The following is a 16525-nucleotide window of genomic DNA, read 5'->3' on the forward strand; positions in this document are numbered from 1 at the left end:
TCATCTTGGTCCTAAAGAGGATGCTTCTACAGGTCTTCCCCATTATGTGCTGAATAAGGTAAGGAGCTACCTCATCATACAATGAAGGACAGAGTGAGGGATGGGAACGCAACGACCAATGTTCCTTCCTACACAAACTCCCTCACGTTTTGCTTTCTTTAGTTCAGCTATTCACTACTAGTTTTAGTCAAGAAATGCCAAATGAGAAATCCCAGAACTGAAATGGTGGCATACTCCTATAATTTTTCTTTCATCATCATCGCCACCATTTGTATGTATATGGTGCATATGTTTGCACTTAAGTGTGTGGATCCACACAGCTTGTGTGTGCAAGTGTAGAGGCCAGACAGAGGTCAACACTGGATAGCTTTCTCTACGTTCATCACCTTATTGTTTGAAGCTGGAATTCAGTGACTTCCTAGAGTGTCTAATCAATCTCCCATCTCTGCTTCCCAGCACTGAGATTTCTGCTGTGCACTGACATGCCCTGCTTTTAACATGGCTGCTGGGGGGGGGCTGAACCAGGGTACTTATGCTTATATGCCAACCACTTACCTCACTAAACCATCTCTTTAGCATCCCTAGTAACCAGTTTGGGGGGTAGAGGATCCCCTCAGAATAAGGTCAGACTAAGCGTCACAGAGAACAGACGTTAAAGTCAAATTTTAAATTGAGCACGATTCTGAGTAATGTAATCCTCCTTTCTCCAGTATCTACACAGTGAATGCTGACCGGCCCACTAGCCATACAGTGGCTGTCAGACTCCTTCAGAAGAAGATAATTCTGCCATAGCTTGACCTTGGACTTTCTGGATCTCAAGTATGAGACACACAGTGCATTGCTGTGTTGAAGCCAGCTGGTTTACGGTATTTTGATCTAACAATTATAGAAACCTAATACAACACTGCAAAAGACAAAGAAAAAAAGACCACTTGAAAAGAGATTTCACACCCAAAATGAGAGCAAAAATTCAATGCACTGAAGACACGAATGCATGTTCAAACAGATTGATCTTGGTGGCATATAGGGGCCTTGTATTAGTTTGTCACATAGTGTAATAACCATCTTTATGACAGTTTTATAGTTTAACTTTGCCATAACTTTTCTTCTGACTAAATTTTGAAAATTCTCTTTCCCTAATTTTGAAAGAGTCATTTCTTATGTTTACTTCCATCATTGTTCCATAATTTTATGCCTTATGGTATTTTCTGAATTTGGCATTAATGTTTATTCTGAAAACAAACTCATGATAGATGAATGACTCTTTAGAACCTCCCCACTTAAAATAAGCCTTATGGCTTTCCTAAACCAAGGATAAAAGAAAGCATAAATCAAAGGGTTCCAGGCTGAGTTATAATAGGCACCCCAGCAACAAATTTCATAGATGTAGGCAGGAGTAATGAAACCCATGAAAGCATCAATCAGTGTGTCCGTTGTGTATGGCAACCAGGATATCACAAATGCCACCACAGTGACCCCCAAGGTCTTTGCAGCCTTCCTTTCTCTCTTGGCCACCCTGGCTTTGTAAGTCTCTAATGATGATTCTGTTTTGTTGCCACCTATAGTAGTTTCAATTTTTATAGCTTGTTGTTTCACTATCAAAAAATTTTTGCTGTAGAGAATGATCATAACAAGGGTAGGTATGAAAAACAAAAGAAAACTTATCAAAACCCAATCTTGATTGACAACAATTTGGCAGCCTCCTACACGGTTGAGAGCACTCACTAAACTTTCCATCCCCTTAGCACTGATGCCTGTGTAGAACACAGAACCACTGTACACCATGGGCAGAATCCAGGAGATGCTGATGCAAATTCCTGATACAGACACAGTGAACTTGGTGGGATAGACCAGAGGGTCAGTGACAGCAATGTACCTGTCAATGGAGATGAAGCACAGGTGGAGGACAGAAGAGTAACAAAATGCCACATCACAGCCACTGTTAAAGCTACAAAACTTGTCTCCAAAGTACCAGCAGCTCTCGATGGCCCTGACCATGCTGAAGGCCATCACAGAGATACCCACCAAAAAGTCAGCGCTGGCCAGAGAGGCGATGAGGAAATTGGCTGGAAAGTGCAGCTGCTTGAAATGGAGAACTGAAATCACCACCAGGAGGTTCCCACACACTGCCAGCACTGCCCCAAAGCCAAAGACCATGTACAGGATGGCGAGTAGGGAGTTTTTTTTTTTATTATTCTTTTTTAATTAAAATTTCCACCTGCTCCCCGTTTCCCATTTCCCTCCCCTCCTCCCAAATATTGCCCCTCCCCCCACTTCCCTCCCCCTATCCCCACTCCTCTTCTCCTCCCCCCACTCCATTCCCCCTCCCTCTCGATACTGAAGAGCAGTCCAAATTCCCTACCCTGCGGGAATACCAAGGTCCTTCTATCTACGTCCAGAAAGGTGAGCATCCAAACAGGCTAAGCTCCCACAAAGCCAGTTCATGTATTAGGATCAAAACCTAGTGCCATTGTCCTTGGCTTCTCATCAGTCTTCATTGACCGCCATGCTCAGAGAGTCCGGAATCAACCCATGCTTATTCAGTCCCAGACCAGCTGGCCTTGGTGGGCTCCCAATAAATCAGTTCCACTGTCACAGTGGGTGGGTGCATCCCTCGTGGTCCTGATTTTTTGCTCATGTTCTCCCTCCTTCTGCTCCTCATTTGGACCTTAAGAGCTCAGACCGTTGCTCCAAATTGAGACTCTGTCTCTACCTCGATCCATCGCCAGATGAAGGTTCTAAGGTGATATGCAAGATATTCATCAGTATAGGATAGGGTCATTTCAGGTTCCCTCTCCTTAGTTGCCCAAGGTACCAGCTGGGGACATATTCCTGGACACCTGTGAACCCCTCAAGAGTCAAGTCTCTTGCCAACCCTAAGATGGCTCCCTTAGATAGGATATATACTTCGCTGCTCCCGTATCCATCCTTCCTATATCCCAACCATCCCAATCCCCCGAGCTCCTCCCATCCTCCCCTTCTCATATTTCTCATCCCATTTCCCCTTTGCCCCATGCCACTTCACCCGCAAGTTCCCAGTTTTTGCCCTGCAATCTTGTCTACTTCCCCCTCTCCATGCGGAAGACTATATGATTTTCTTTGGGTTCACTTTCTTATTTAGCTTCTATAGGATCACACATTATGTGCTTAATGTCTTTTATTTATGGCTAGAAACCGATTATGAGTGAGTACATCCCATGTTCCTCTTTTTGGGTCTGGGATACCTCACTCAGGATAGTGTTTTCTATTTCCATCCATTTGCACGCAAAATTCGAGAAGTCATTGTTTTTTACTGCTGAGTAGTACTCTAATATGTATATATTCCACACTTTCTTCATCCATTCCTCCATTGAAGGGCATCTAGGTTGTTTCCAGGTTTTGGCTATTACAAACAATGCTGCTATGAACATAGTTGAACAGATACTTTTGTCATTTGATGTGGCATCTCTTGGGTATATTCCCAATAGTGGTATTACTGGATCTTGGGGTAGGTTGATCCCAAATTTCCTGAGAAATCGCCACACTGATTTCCAAAGTGGTTGCACAAGTTTGCATTCCCACCAGCAATGAATGAGTGTGCCTCTTTCTCCACAACCTCTCCAGCAAAGGCTATCATTGGTGTTTTTGATTTTAGCCATTCTGACAGGTGTAAGATGGTATCTCAAAGTTGTTTTAATTTGCATTTCCCTTATCGCTAAGGAGGTTGAGCATGACCTTAGGTGTCTTTTGGCCATTTGAATTTCTTCTGTTGAGAATTCTCTTTTCAGATCAGTGCCCCATTTTTTTATTGGGTTCATTAGCATTTTAAAGTTTAGTTTCTTGAGTTCTTTATATATTTTGGTGATCAGACCTTTGTCTGTTGCAGGGTTGGTGAAGATCTTCTCCCAGTCAGTGGGTTGCCTTTTTGTCTTAGTGACAGTGTCCTTTGCTTTACAGAAGCTACTCAGTTTCAGGAGGTCCCATTTATTCAATGTTGCCCTTAATGTCTGTGCTGCTGGGGATAAACGTAGGAAGTGATCTCCTGTACCCATATGTTGTAGAGTACTTCCAACTTTTTCTTCTATCAGGTTCAGTGTGTTCAGACTAATATTGAGGTCTTTAATCCATTTGGACTTGAGTTTTGTGCATGGTGATAGATATGGATCTATTTTCATTCTTCTACACGTTGACAACCAGTTCTGCCAGCACCATTTGTTGAAGATGCTCTCTTTTTTCCATTGAATACTTTTAGCTCCTTTATCAAAAATTAGGTGTTCATAAGTTTGTGGGTTAAAATCAGGGTCTTCTACTCGGTTCCATTGGTCAACTTCTCTGTTTTTATGCCAATACCAAACTGTTTTCAATACTGAGGCTCTGTAATAGAGTTTGAGGTCAGGGATGGTAATGCCTCCAGACGATCCTTTATTATATAAGATTGTTTTGGCTATCCTGGGTTTTTTGTTTCTCCATATAAAGTTGATTATTGTCCTCTCAAGATCTGTGAAGAATTTTGATGGGATTTTAATGGGGATTGCATTGAATCTATAAATTGCCCTTGGTAGAATTGCCATTTTTACTATGTTGATCCTCCCTATCCAAGAGCAAGGGAGATCCTTCCATTTTCTGGTATCCTCCTCAATTTCTTTCTTCATTGACTTAAAGTTCTTGTCAAATAGAGCCTTTACTTCCTTGGTTAGGGTTACCCCAAGATATTTTATGCTATTTGTGGCTATCGTGAAGGGTGATGCTTCTCTGATTTCCATCTCTGCTTCCTTATCCTTTGTGTATAGGAGGGCAACTGATTTTTTGGAATTGATCTTGTATCCTGCAACGCTACTAAAGGTGTTTATCAGCTGAAGGAGTTCTTTGCTGGAGTTTTTGGGGTCGCTTATGTACACTATCATATCGTCTGCAAATAATGAAAGTTTAACTTCTTCCTTTCCGATTTGAATCCCTTTGATCCCCTTATGTTGTCTTATTGCTATTGCTAGAATTTCAAGCACTATATTAAAGAGGTATGGAGAGAGTGGACAACCTTGTCGTGTTCCTGATTTTAGTGGAATAGCTTTGAGTTTCTCTCCATTTAATTTGATGTTAGCTGACAGCTTGCTATAAATAGCTTTTATTATAGTTAGGAACGACCCTTGTATTCCTAATCTCTCTAAGACCTTTATCATAAAGGGATGTTGAATTTTGTCAAATGCTTTTTCCGTATCTAATGAAATGATCATATGGTTTTTTTCTTTCAGTTTATTTATATGATGGATTACATTGATAGATTTTCGTATGTTGAACCAGCCCTGCATCTCTGGGATGAAGCCTACTTGATCATAATGGATAATTTTTCTAATGTGTTCTTGGATTCGGTTTGCCAGTATTTTATTGAGTATTTTTGCGTCGATGTTCATGAGTGAGATTGGCCTGTAGTTCTCTTTCTTGGTTGTGTCTTTGTGTGGTTTTGGTATCAGAGTAACTTCAGCTTCATAAAAGGAATTTGGCAATGACTTCTCTGTTTCAATATTGTGAAATACATTAAGGAGTATAGGTATTAGGTCTTCTTGGAAGTTCTGGTAGAATTCTGCATTGAAGCCATCTGGACCTGGGCTTTTTTTGGTGGGGAGGTTTTTTATAACAACTTCTAATTCTTCGCGACTAACAGGTCTATTTAGATTGTTCACCTGGTCCTGGTTTAACTTTGGTATATGGTACTTATCTAAAAAAGTGTCCATTTCTATAACATTTTCCAATTTTGTGGCATACAGATTTTTGTAGTAAGATCTAATGATTCTCTGAATTTCCTCTGAGTCTGTGGTTATGTCTCCCTTTTCGCTTCTGATTTTGTTAATTTGCGTATTCTCTCTCCGCCGTTTGATTAGTTTGGATAGGGGTTTATCAATCTTATTGATTTTCTCCATGAACCAGCTTTTTGTTTCATTGATTCTTTGGATTGTTTTCTGTGTTTCTATTTTGTTGATTTCAGCCCTCAATTTGATTATTTCCAGTCTTCTACTTCTCCTAGGTGAGTCTGCTTCTTTTTTTTTCTAAAGCTTTCAGGTGGGCTATTAAGTCTCCAATGTGTGCTTTCTCCGTTTTCTTTAAGTGGGCACTTAATGCTATGAATTTTCCTCTTAGCACTGCTTTCATAGTGTCGCATAGGTTTGAGTATGTTGAGTCTTCGTTTTCATTGAATTCAAGAAAGACTTTAATTTCTTTCTTTATTTCTTCCTTGATCCAGGTGAGGTTCAGTAGTTGACTGTCCAGTTTCCATGAGTTCATAGGCTTTCTGGGGATAGCATTGTTGTTGAATTCTAACTTTAATCCATGGTGATCTGATAAGACACAGGTGGTTACCGATATTTTTTTGTAACTGTGTAAGTTTGCTTTGTTACCGAGTATGTGGTCTATTTTCGAGAAGGTTCCATGAGCTGCAGAGAAGAAGGTATATTCTTTCCTATTTGGGTGGAATGTTCTATAGATGTCTGTTAAGTCCATTTGATTCATTACCTCCCTTAATCCTCTTATTTCTCTGTTAGGTTTCTGTCTGATTGACCTGTCCATTGGTGAGAGAGGAGTGTTGAAATCTCCTACTATTAGTGTGTGTGGTTTGATGACTGCCTTGAGTTTTAGTAACGTTTCTTTTACATAAGTGGGTGCTTTTATATTAGGGGCATATATATTCAGGATTGAGATTTCATCCTGGTGAATTGTTCCTGTTATGAGTAAAAAATGTCCATCTCCATCTCTTTTGATTGATTTTAGTTTGAAGTCAACTTTCTTAGAAATTAGTATGGCCACACCTGCTTGTTTCTTAGGTCCGTTTGCTTGATAAACCTTTTCCCAGCCCTTTACTCTGAGTAGATGTCTGTCTTTGTGGTTGAGGTGTGTTTCTTGTAAGCAGCAGAATGTTGGATCCTCTTTTCGTATCCAATCTCTTAGCCTGTGCCTCTTAATAGGTGAGTTGAGTCCATTGATATTAAGTGATATTAATGACCAGTGGTTGTTAACTCCGGTCATTTTTCCTTTCTTTCTTTCTTTCCTTTGGTAGTAGAGTTTGTGTGTTTCCCTTCTTCAAGTTGTGCTGGTGAAGGGTCATTAGATGTCTGAGTTATTGTGGGCATTGTTGGACTCCTTGGTTTGTGATTTTCCTTCAATTACTTTCTGAAGGGCTGGATTTGTGGCTACGTATTGTTTATATTTGTTTTTATCCTGGAAAACTTTGTTTTCTCCATTTATAGTGAACGAAAGCTTGGCTGGGTATAGTAGTCTGGGCTTGCATCCATGGTCTCGTAGTTTCTGCAGTATATCTATCCAGGACCTTCTGGCTTTCATGGTTTCCATAGAGAAATCAGGTGTAAGTCTGATAGGTTTACCTTTATAGGTAACTTGACCTTTTTCCTTTGCAGCTCTTAATATTCTTTCTTTATTCTGTATGTTTTGTGTTTTGATTATTATATGACGAGGAGATGTTTTTTTTTGATCCAGTCGATTTGGTGTTCTGTATGCTTCTTGGACCTTCAAAGGAATATCTTTCTTAAGGTTGGGAAAGTTTTCTTCTATAATTTTATTAAATATATTTTCTGGACCATTGAGCTGTACTTCTTCTCCTTCTTCTATCCCTATTATTCTTAGGTTTGGTCTTTTTATTGTGTCCCAGATTTCCTGAATGTTTTGTGATGAGAATTTGTTGGTTATGCTGTTTTCTTTGATGAGAGTGTTTATTTTCTCTATGGTATCTTCAGTGTCTGAGATTCTTTCTTCTATCTCTTGTAATCTGTCGGTAGTACTTGTCTCTGTAGTTCCTGTTCGTTTATTCAAATTTTCCATCTCCATCCTTCCCTCGGTTTGTGTTTTCTTTATTACTTCCACTTCATTCTTCAAGTCTTGAACCGTTTCCCTTACCTGTTTGATTACTTTTTCTTGTTTCTCTTGGTTTTCTTGGGTATCTTTGAGATATTTATTCATTTCCTCTACCTTTTTGTTTGTAATCTCTAATTGGTTGTGGCAGTTTTTCACCTCCTGTTTAAGGTCCTCTATTATTTTCATAAAATTCACTTTTGAGTCGAATTCTTCTAATTCTTCTGGATTAGGGTGTAGACTTCTCATTTCGGGATTCCTGGATCCTGGTGATGTCACGTTGCCTTTCAAGTTGTTGGGGGAATTCTTGCATTGGCGCCTGCCCATCTTTTCCTTCAAATGGAGCCAGGAGAGACCTGATGTCTTGGACCAGTCTTTGCTGTGACTAACTCTCTAGGTGTATCTCCTCAGTGTAGGGGCAGGAACCGTTCCCTTCCAGATGAACTCCTCAACACCAAAACATGGATGCGTGGTATTCCAATGACCCGCGTAAAGAAGGCCGAATGCAAGGGGTCGGGCGGGGTCCAGTAGAACACAGGCGACACTGCAGTACAAGCTGGAGGTGCCTGCGCTCCCTTTCGGGGGTTGCTGAGGCCTGTCCGCTAGGCAGGCACTCACCGCTCTGGTTGGGTAGCCTTAGTGTAGGGGCGTTTGTGCTCTCTACCGGGACCGTCCGCCCCAGGATAGTACACACTCACCCGTCCCGATGAAACTACTTGGCACCTACACAGGAACTCCTGGATGCCCCAATGAGCCAGGGACTAATGGAAGTAGGGCGCAGGCAGAGCAGGTCCAGCAGATCACAGCAGAGACTGCAGCCCCAGCAGCAGGGGCCGCTTTCCCTGGCGGGGACCTTGAGGCCTGCCCTCTAGTCAGGGACTCACTGCTCTGGGTTGGTAGCCTTAATGAAATGGCAGGAAACTGTTCCACAGCTAAGGACCTTGCAGACAAGGCAGGTTTGGGGGTGGGGGTGGGGGCGGGTGTGTAGGAGAGAAAGCCCTGCAGCAGGAGCTGGGGGAGGGGTGTTTGTGCTCTCTACCGGGACAGTCCGCCCCAGGATAGCACACACTCACCCGTCCCGATGAAACTTCTCGGCACCTACACAGGAACTCCTGGATGCCCCAATGAGCCAGGGACTAAGGGAAGTAGGGCGCAGGCAGAGCAGGTCCAGCAGATCACAGCAGAGACTGCAGCCCCAGCAGCAGGGGCCCGCTTTCCCTGGCGGGGACCTTGAGGCCTGCCCTCTAGTCAGGGACTCACTGCTCTGGGTTGGTAGCCTTAGTGAAATGGCAGGAAACTGTTCCACAGCTAAGGACCTTGCAGACAAGGCAGGTTTGGGGGCAGGTTTTTTTTTTTTTTTTTTTTTTTTTTGGTTTTTTGAGACAGGGTTTCTCTGTGGTTTTGGAGCCTGTCCTGGAACTAGCTCTGTAGACCAGGCTGGTCTCGAACTCACAGAGATCCGCCTGCCTCTGCCTCCCGAGTGCTGGGATTAAAGGCATGCACCACCATCGCCTGGCTGCGAGTAGGGAGTTTTAATGCAGGATCCATTCATGTTCTCATAGCAGAGCTGCAGGACTGGTTGGGAAAAGTTGCTGGTCATGAGTCTGCTTTACGGTGCTTGAGGGATTTCTGTTCTGCTGGAAGACAACAGTAATTCTGAGATCTAAAAATTAAAGAAATATAATTCCAGATCTGAAGAACTGATTTTGAATATTGGCTAAGATTATAACCCCCTTCCTATTTTCAGAAAATCAATTTCTCCATCTACAGTCACAGAATTCATTATTCCTCTAATTATATTAAGCTTCACTGTTAATCTTAGGCAAACTTAATACTAATTTTTATCTGTCCAGAAACCAATTACCTGCGTAATTAAGTATAAGATTCCTTCCTTGCAAAAGACAATGGCTTATAATATAATTTCACATTCAATAAGTCACTTTTAATAGCATTCCAAGCCCTAAGATGTTTGGGGAAGTCAGCCAATCCGCTCCATCTATTGTGAACTCCACATGAGGAATCCCTACAGTGCAAGGTGCAAACCTTGAAAGTGCCCTCACTACTGTTAATTATAATTAGTAAGTTCTACAAGTTATTTTTCTCTGCACACTGCTAATTACTGCGAATAACTTTGTGAAATTACTCCTGATAGTCACAACCAAGAATTTCTTTCACTGCCCTGAAATGACAGTTCAGTATTCGGCAATGATATTATTCACTTAATATTCTCAGCCTGAGACATAGTTACTTTTTATCTGATGAAGCAGTTTTCAGTTCAGATATTTTAAAGAACTCCCATGCCACAGAGCAGTAGATTCAAAACACTGAAAGAGAAACATAGTCTACTATTCAGGGCAAAGATACTAAAAATGTTTTGGAATTAGTTTACAATAACACACATTAATTGTGTGGCATGGAATAGATGATTCGGTTGCTCATTCACCAAAGTCTTCTTGGTTATGCTTTCCTACACACTCTATACTGTTCACCTGGGCTGAGATACATAGTGTCTAAGTCCTTGATCGATTGACATTTCCAAGTTGTTCTGAGTAAGAACCCACAGCATCTTTTAGAGTATGACCGTCATGTGGGGACTGTCACAACTGGATGGAGACAATTAAAAACTACCAGGCACTAAATGCACACTTTAAATGGAGGTGGAAATAAAGTTAAAACAAAAGCTGAGTGCTTTTGTTTCAAATAATAAATCATATAAAAACTCAAAGTACATGATGAAATGTAATTCTAAAACAGAATCAACAAAATAAAGACCAAAACAGGAAAGAGGAAATGGGAAACACCTTCCAGGCATCTTTCTGAAGATAGTGTGAATCCATTACATTGATGATGCATGGGGAGGAATGAGCAAATGGTACCCAGAACATTGAAAACCTTAATAAAACAGTACATTTATAGCCAGTACCTATAAAGATGCAGGGCTTTTATACTTCATAAGTCAAAGATATCCCACTTAAAGGAAAGGGCAAATGACTGCATATTGTATCTCTACACAACACCAAAGAGAAGCAGAGTAGGTGGTAGATCTCTTCATGACCTCAAGGTGACATATCCCACACTTAGGAATATCATTCTGGCCAGCTCTGTGTGGAGCTGAGAGCAGGAGAATGTCCTGCGGTTGCATGGGACTGTAGTACAAAGTCAGAGTAATTGGTGACCTTGTGGTGCTGGAGTTATCAGTTGTAGAGAAGCTGTGGCAATAATGTGTGCTGAGATGAAGAGGGGAGGCCTTGGTAGTTCTGAAGCAAGGCCATGCTATATGTAGGGGTAGAGTAAAACACTATTTGGGAAGACAGTTCTTTATGTGCTCTTGAACCAAAATGGCGAGAGAACCTTTGACCTATAACGTCAAGTGAGTCTGTGGTGTCTGACACAGTCCATTGTAAGCAAGCTCTTACTGGATCATCCAATGGGAATGAGCTATCTGAGGTCAGGTAGAAGGAGGCTGGTGGACCCATAGGAGGTCATGAGGTTAGAGCTCATGCTCCTGGCCTCCAATATTCTATCTCTACCTCATACTTCAGATGAGGGAAAGCTCAAGGTGGGTTTGTCAAGAGCTGCCTCATTCTGTTGGTGTGCACCAAAATGGACAGTTATGTTTTAAACTTGTTCGTCATGTCCTTACATGAACACAAAGAAGGCAACTCTTCCCAATAGGTGAAGTGTTGGTTTTGCTCAATTGATGTCAACAACATGAGGTCTTTCCCCACCTAGTTAACTCTTCCCTTCCTAGAACTTCACTCAAGATTTTATTTACCATCCAAACGTACTATGAATGTTTTCTAAAATTTCTTCTGTTCACTACCATCTCAGAAGGGAACCCCCTGGAAATAATCTGTTTTTAAAACTTATTTCATATGAACAATTCATTTAGCAAATGGCTATTGTTTAGAAGTTCATATTGATGAGGGGAAGAGCACAGCACTCATCAGCTTAGGGGCTTTCAAGTGGATTTTGCTGTCTTTATGAGTCATTCCAGGGACCCTACACATTTATGGTTTTTAATATTGTGTAAAATGCTAAGTTTAGTTAGTACTGCCTTATAAAATGATAGAATATTGCCCTCTGGCATTATTATCACATGTGTAAGTATGTGTGTTTGAATGGTATAAAATATCTAAATCAATCCCTAGGTAATTCTTGAGATGATAGATAGTCTCTGTCTTGTACTTCTGGAAGTGTTGGAATGGTGTTTTTTCCTTACATTTCTTCCTTCACATTGTGAGTAGAACATTGACTTTGAAAACAGATAGCTGTCATTTTAAGTATCGACATGAGGAAACACACATGAGCATAATTTATTGTAAATTAACTAACACATTAAAACAATTAAACTTGTATTTTAATAATATTCTTTATATATGGGAGATATTATTTTCATAACTACCCCATGGCTTAAGTAGATTAATTATTCTCTGTAATAATTTGAAGACTTTTACTGAATAAAGCCAGTAATTCAGGACCTAGAGCTCCCCACACTGAAAGACCCAACTGAGCCACATGTCCCGGATGTAGTGAGCATCTAAGAGCAGCTCTTCCTTCCCTCCTCCATAGCTCTGGCTCCAAACATTGCCCTGGTCCTGCAGAGTCTCGATCTGCGGCTGGCTGAGAGGGTTATGGTTGATTTCTAAGAAGCAGTTTGTCACTGGAGAGAGGAAGGAGCTGTGATAACAGACTGGTTGACAGTGATGGGGAAATAGACACAGACATTTTACCAGAAGGCTTCCTTTGCGGAAGGACATAAAGCTTGCAGATATAAGCAAGACAGATGATCGGGAGAGCATTCCCCACTTAGTGATGTTGGGAAGGATTTGAAAGCATCGCTGGTTAGGATTTATTTCTTTTGTAGTCTACTCTAAATATGTGTTCTACGAAGTAAAAATAAATGAACTAAAAATAAACAGCACAGGATTTACTTTCTGTTGTTTCAGGTGGTTTTATTTATTACTTACAAGCGTTAGTACAAAGCTTACATTTGCAGCTGAAGAAAACAACAGGCATTGGGATAAAGACATCTGACACAGTGTCCTGGTCACAGAAGCTTTGAGTTGCTTCTGAAGGAGAAAGAACACAGGAGCTTAACAGCGATCCCTTGAAAGGCGGTCAGCACAACCATGGCTTGTGGTTGCTTTCTGAACCACAACCAGGTGCCCTGCTGGGACGTTTCATTCTCCATAACCCTCTTCCTGCTCAACACTCTCAGCTCCACTTAAAATCTATCAGCACATAAATGTGACGCGGCTTAACTTTTCGGTGAAGTGGTTTCAAACTAGCTCATCTCTAATTCCTGCATTAGCAGGGATGCCTACGGAATGCTTATGGAACTGTGTGCTTGGAGCCTTATTCTGCAATACGAGCTTATTACAGAATCGTTTGTGAGATCCACTACCTAAGCAACGACGTAAGGCCATTCATCGTTCAATGGCATGCGCAGTGGGATCGCTTATCGTTAGTTGTGTTTGGGTTCTCATAGTATCTTGAAACATACAGCACATATTTTAATCAAAATTAATTAGATTCATATTGATCGAGAAATGTATAACTGACTAGAAACTGGGAGCTGTTCCTTGAGTAAATATCGGAGTTTTTGTTGTGTTAAAACACACACTGTTTTTATGTGTTTTCAGCACTAAATGTGCTTACTTTGTCTCAAAGAAAGACCTCTGCTGTTTAAAAAACACTCATTTAAATTAGCATTTTTAAAAAATAAAATTCATATTTTACTTCAGATCCTAAACAAGTAGAGAAGAGGCAGGCAGATCTCTTTGAGTCTGAGGACAGTCTGGTCTACACAGCAAAGGTCCTGCCAGTCCAGGCTATATAGTGAGACCAATAATAAATAAACAATAAATAAACAAACAAGCTTAGACAAGCAAACCAGCCCCCAAACAAGTAGGCAGACCTTCAGACCATCTTTTTATTCATATGCAAATCCTTCAATAAGAAAATATGTTCTCTAAAAGTCATATTGTGTGGCACACATCTTTCTTGTGAACCCGTCTCTATGAAATGGGGAGAGACAGCAGTGCCTTTCAGTCAATCGGAAGTTCTACATTCCAGCTCACTGCAAAGTCTTTTAAGACTAAAAACAGACATTTCAAGAAAGTGTAATTATATTTACTTCTTATGCAAGATATACTTTAAAGAAGGCTTTGTCCCCCGAAAGCCTAACTTCAAATTGCAAGAGCTTCTCCCCTTTCTGTGTTATTGCCCACATCTGAATACTCTTCGTGAGTAGTGGAGGAACTACAGTGCTTCCAATGACTTGAAGACACAGGTAGAAATTTCAGAGCAAAGCAGAAAACATTAAAGGGCACATGACACGGGGAAGAATGAACAGATCTGACCACATGTCACTCAGCCGAAAAATGCATAGACACAGGAAGAATGCTTTGGAATGACCCTTGAATGTCAGGCTTCCTCCTGGGATGGCAGTGTTTATTTTACCTCTGACCTTCAACCCAAGCCTACTTTCAGATCTCTCTGGTGATCTTTTTAGCCTTCATCTGCCTCTTCAGAGAATAAATTGATTGTGCATGAATCTCCCCTGAAGACTTTGCCACTCACAATCAGTTTTATTGCTTTCCTAAACCAAGGATAAAAAAAAGCATATATCAAGGGGTTCATGGCTGAGTTGTAATAGACACACCACACTAATATCTCATAGACGTAGGGAGGTGTTATGAAGTTCATGTAGGCATCAATCACAGCATCGATGATGTGTGGTAACCAAGACACGAGAAACGCTGCCATGGCAATCCCCAAGGTTTTGGCAGCCTTCCTCTCTCTTTTGGCTACTCTTTCCTTGTAACTCTCTGAGGAGGCCTGAGCTTGATTGCCCGTACTCTCGATCTTTCTAGCCTGATGCTTTGCCACTAAAAATATCCTACCGTATAGAAACACCATAACAATAGTGGGCAGAAAGAATAAAAGGAAACATAGTAAAACCCAATTTTGATTCAGTGGAGCCTGGCAGCCTCCCACGCAGGTCAGAGCAACCACTAATTCTTCGATCCCTTCTTCATTGGCTCCTGTGTAAAAGATAGAAAAGCTGTATGTGACAGAAAAGAACCAAGAGAGAGCAATGCATACTCCAGAAACCGACACGGTGAACTTGGTCGGATACAACAGCGGGTCTGTAACTGCAATGTACCTGTCGATGGAGATGCAGCATAAATGAAATAGGGACGCAAAACAGAAGGAGGTGTCAAAACAAGTGTGGAACTTACAGTAACTCTCCCCAAAGTACCAGCAGCTCTCCACAGACCTCACTGTGCTGAAGGGCATCACGGTCACGCCCACCAAGAAGTCAGCACAGGCCAGGGATGCCACCAGAAAGTTCGTAGGTGTATGTAACTGTTTAAAGTGGAGGATAGCGATAACGACTAGTAAGTTTCCAAACACTGCCAGCAGGGCTCCTAAACCAAGGACCGCATAGAGGATGGCGCGGGGGCCGGGGGAATAAGTACTTTTGATGCAGGATCCATTTACATTCTCGTAGCAGAGCTCCAAAGATTTCGAAGGGGAAAAGCTGCTTGCCATTGCCTTCAGTCTTGATAATTCTAAACTTCCCAGATTTCCGTGCTAGAAATCTAGAACAAAAACAGGGTAACAACTTCAAAGGCTTCTGGGAGAAGAAAACAAACAAACAAACAAAGAAACAAAACAACTCTAGGTAAAATAAGTATTCTTTATAATCATTTTTCCATATGCTGTTTATAGCCATTTTAGTCTTTCCCAAAAGTACACCAGAGTTATTAAATAACTTGATCCATAAAGTCATTTTCAATGTCAAATATATTACTAAATAAATTTTTAGCTATGTACATAATCTAGTGTAGAATTTATTTTATGTTATTATGTTTTATATTATTATTATTATTACTATATTACCATTAATATAGAATTTAATTTATTAGCCATTTGAAAACTTATTTTTCACATGTGGGTATCGTCTTACCATTTGAGCATCTCATCTGTGGCCACCTGAATTGAGAAACAGCTTGGCCACCCAAGGCTGAATTATATTTGCTACTCAGCTGTCTCCCCAGAGTAGCCAGCTCAGCGGCAATTGGCAATCAGCAACTCGACTTTGCTTTTTTTTCTCTTTTCGAAATGAGAAAAAAAATAAATTACATATCCTTCAAATTGTAGTTTCCAAATCCCCATAGTCTAGAGTGTGAAGGCTGGGAGAGCGCACTCACAGCTGCTCTATGCACACTTGAAGGATATGTTTCTCCTGTGACTCATAGTTTCATTGTTTTTCCTTTTTTTTCTTTTTTTTTTTTAATATTTATTTATTATGTATACAACATTCTTTCTGTGTGTATGCCTGAAGGCCAGAAGAGGGCACCAGACCTCATTACAGATGGTTGTGAGCCACCATGTGGTTGCTGGGAATTGAACTCAGGACCTTTGGAAGAGCAGGCAATGCTCTTAACCACTGAGCCATCTCTCCAGCCCTTTGAGCAGCTGAAAGTGACTGGGAAACCTATGGTCAAACACTTACTGGGATAATCAGTATGAAAGTACTTCACAGGCAAGTACTCTATTTGAGTTGTCTAAAATCAGCAAGAATTTTTAAAAATAAGCCCAAAGCCCTCTATCACCTCATATTTCAATCAGGAAATAAGAAGTTTAGTTTTAGACTCACCACAAAGGGGTGTTAGTTACT

At 41.0% G+C, this 16525-nt stretch overlaps 2 protein-coding genes across 4 annotated transcripts; both read right to left on the reverse strand.

The window, feature by feature from the left end:
- Nucleotides 1–1227: 1227 nt before the first annotated feature.
- LOC130869901 (trace amine-associated receptor 8b-like) lies at nucleotides 1228–9474 on the reverse strand. 3 transcript variants are annotated; one of them, XM_057762387.1, is made up of 3 exons: nucleotides 9354–9433; nucleotides 5573–5583; nucleotides 1228–2171 (listed from the first exon to the last, which is right to left on the reverse strand). In XM_057762387.1, the coding sequence occupies exons 1-3, from the start codon at nucleotides 9431–9433 to the stop codon at nucleotides 1228–1230; spliced, it is 1035 nt and encodes a 344-aa protein (XP_057618370.1). The 3 variants fall into 3 exon arrangements, with proteins under 3 accessions (XP_057618370.1, XP_057618372.1, XP_057618371.1); XM_057762389.1 differs by lacking the exon at nucleotides 5573–5583 and having other exon boundaries at nucleotides 1228–2176; nucleotides 9345–9474; XM_057762388.1 differs by lacking the exon at nucleotides 5573–5583 and having other exon boundaries at nucleotides 9343–9433.
- A 4872-nt stretch (nucleotides 9475–14346) lies between these two features.
- Taar9 (trace amine associated receptor 9) lies at nucleotides 14347–15393 on the reverse strand. The gene has a single exon (XM_057762377.1). It carries the CDS (start codon nucleotides 15391–15393, stop codon nucleotides 14347–14349), a length of 1047 nt encoding a protein of 348 aa, XP_057618360.1.
- Nucleotides 15394–16525: the final 1132 nt, after the last annotated feature.

This window comes from Chionomys nivalis, chromosome 2 (genome assembly GCF_950005125.1).
Source record: "Chionomys nivalis chromosome 2, mChiNiv1.1, whole genome shotgun sequence".
In the NCBI taxonomy this organism is placed as follows: Eukaryota; Metazoa; Chordata; class Mammalia; order Rodentia; family Cricetidae; genus Chionomys; species Chionomys nivalis.

What these genes read in the sequence shown, in the direction of transcription:
- LOC130869901 (XM_057762389.1), bottom strand. Translation starts at nt 9,433, where the DNA reads ATGACCAGCAACTTTTCCCAACCAGTCCTGCAGCTCTGCTATGAGAAC. An exon ending in ACTCCCTACTCGCAGCCAGG is followed by an intron (nt 2,177 to 9,344) that starts CGATGGTGGTGC and finishes AAAAAAAAACTC; the next exon opens with CCTACTCGCCATCCTGTACA.
- Taar9 (XM_057762377.1), bottom strand. Translation starts at nt 15,393, where the DNA reads ATGGCAAGCAGCTTTTCCCCTTCGAAATCTTTGGAGCTCTGCTACGAG.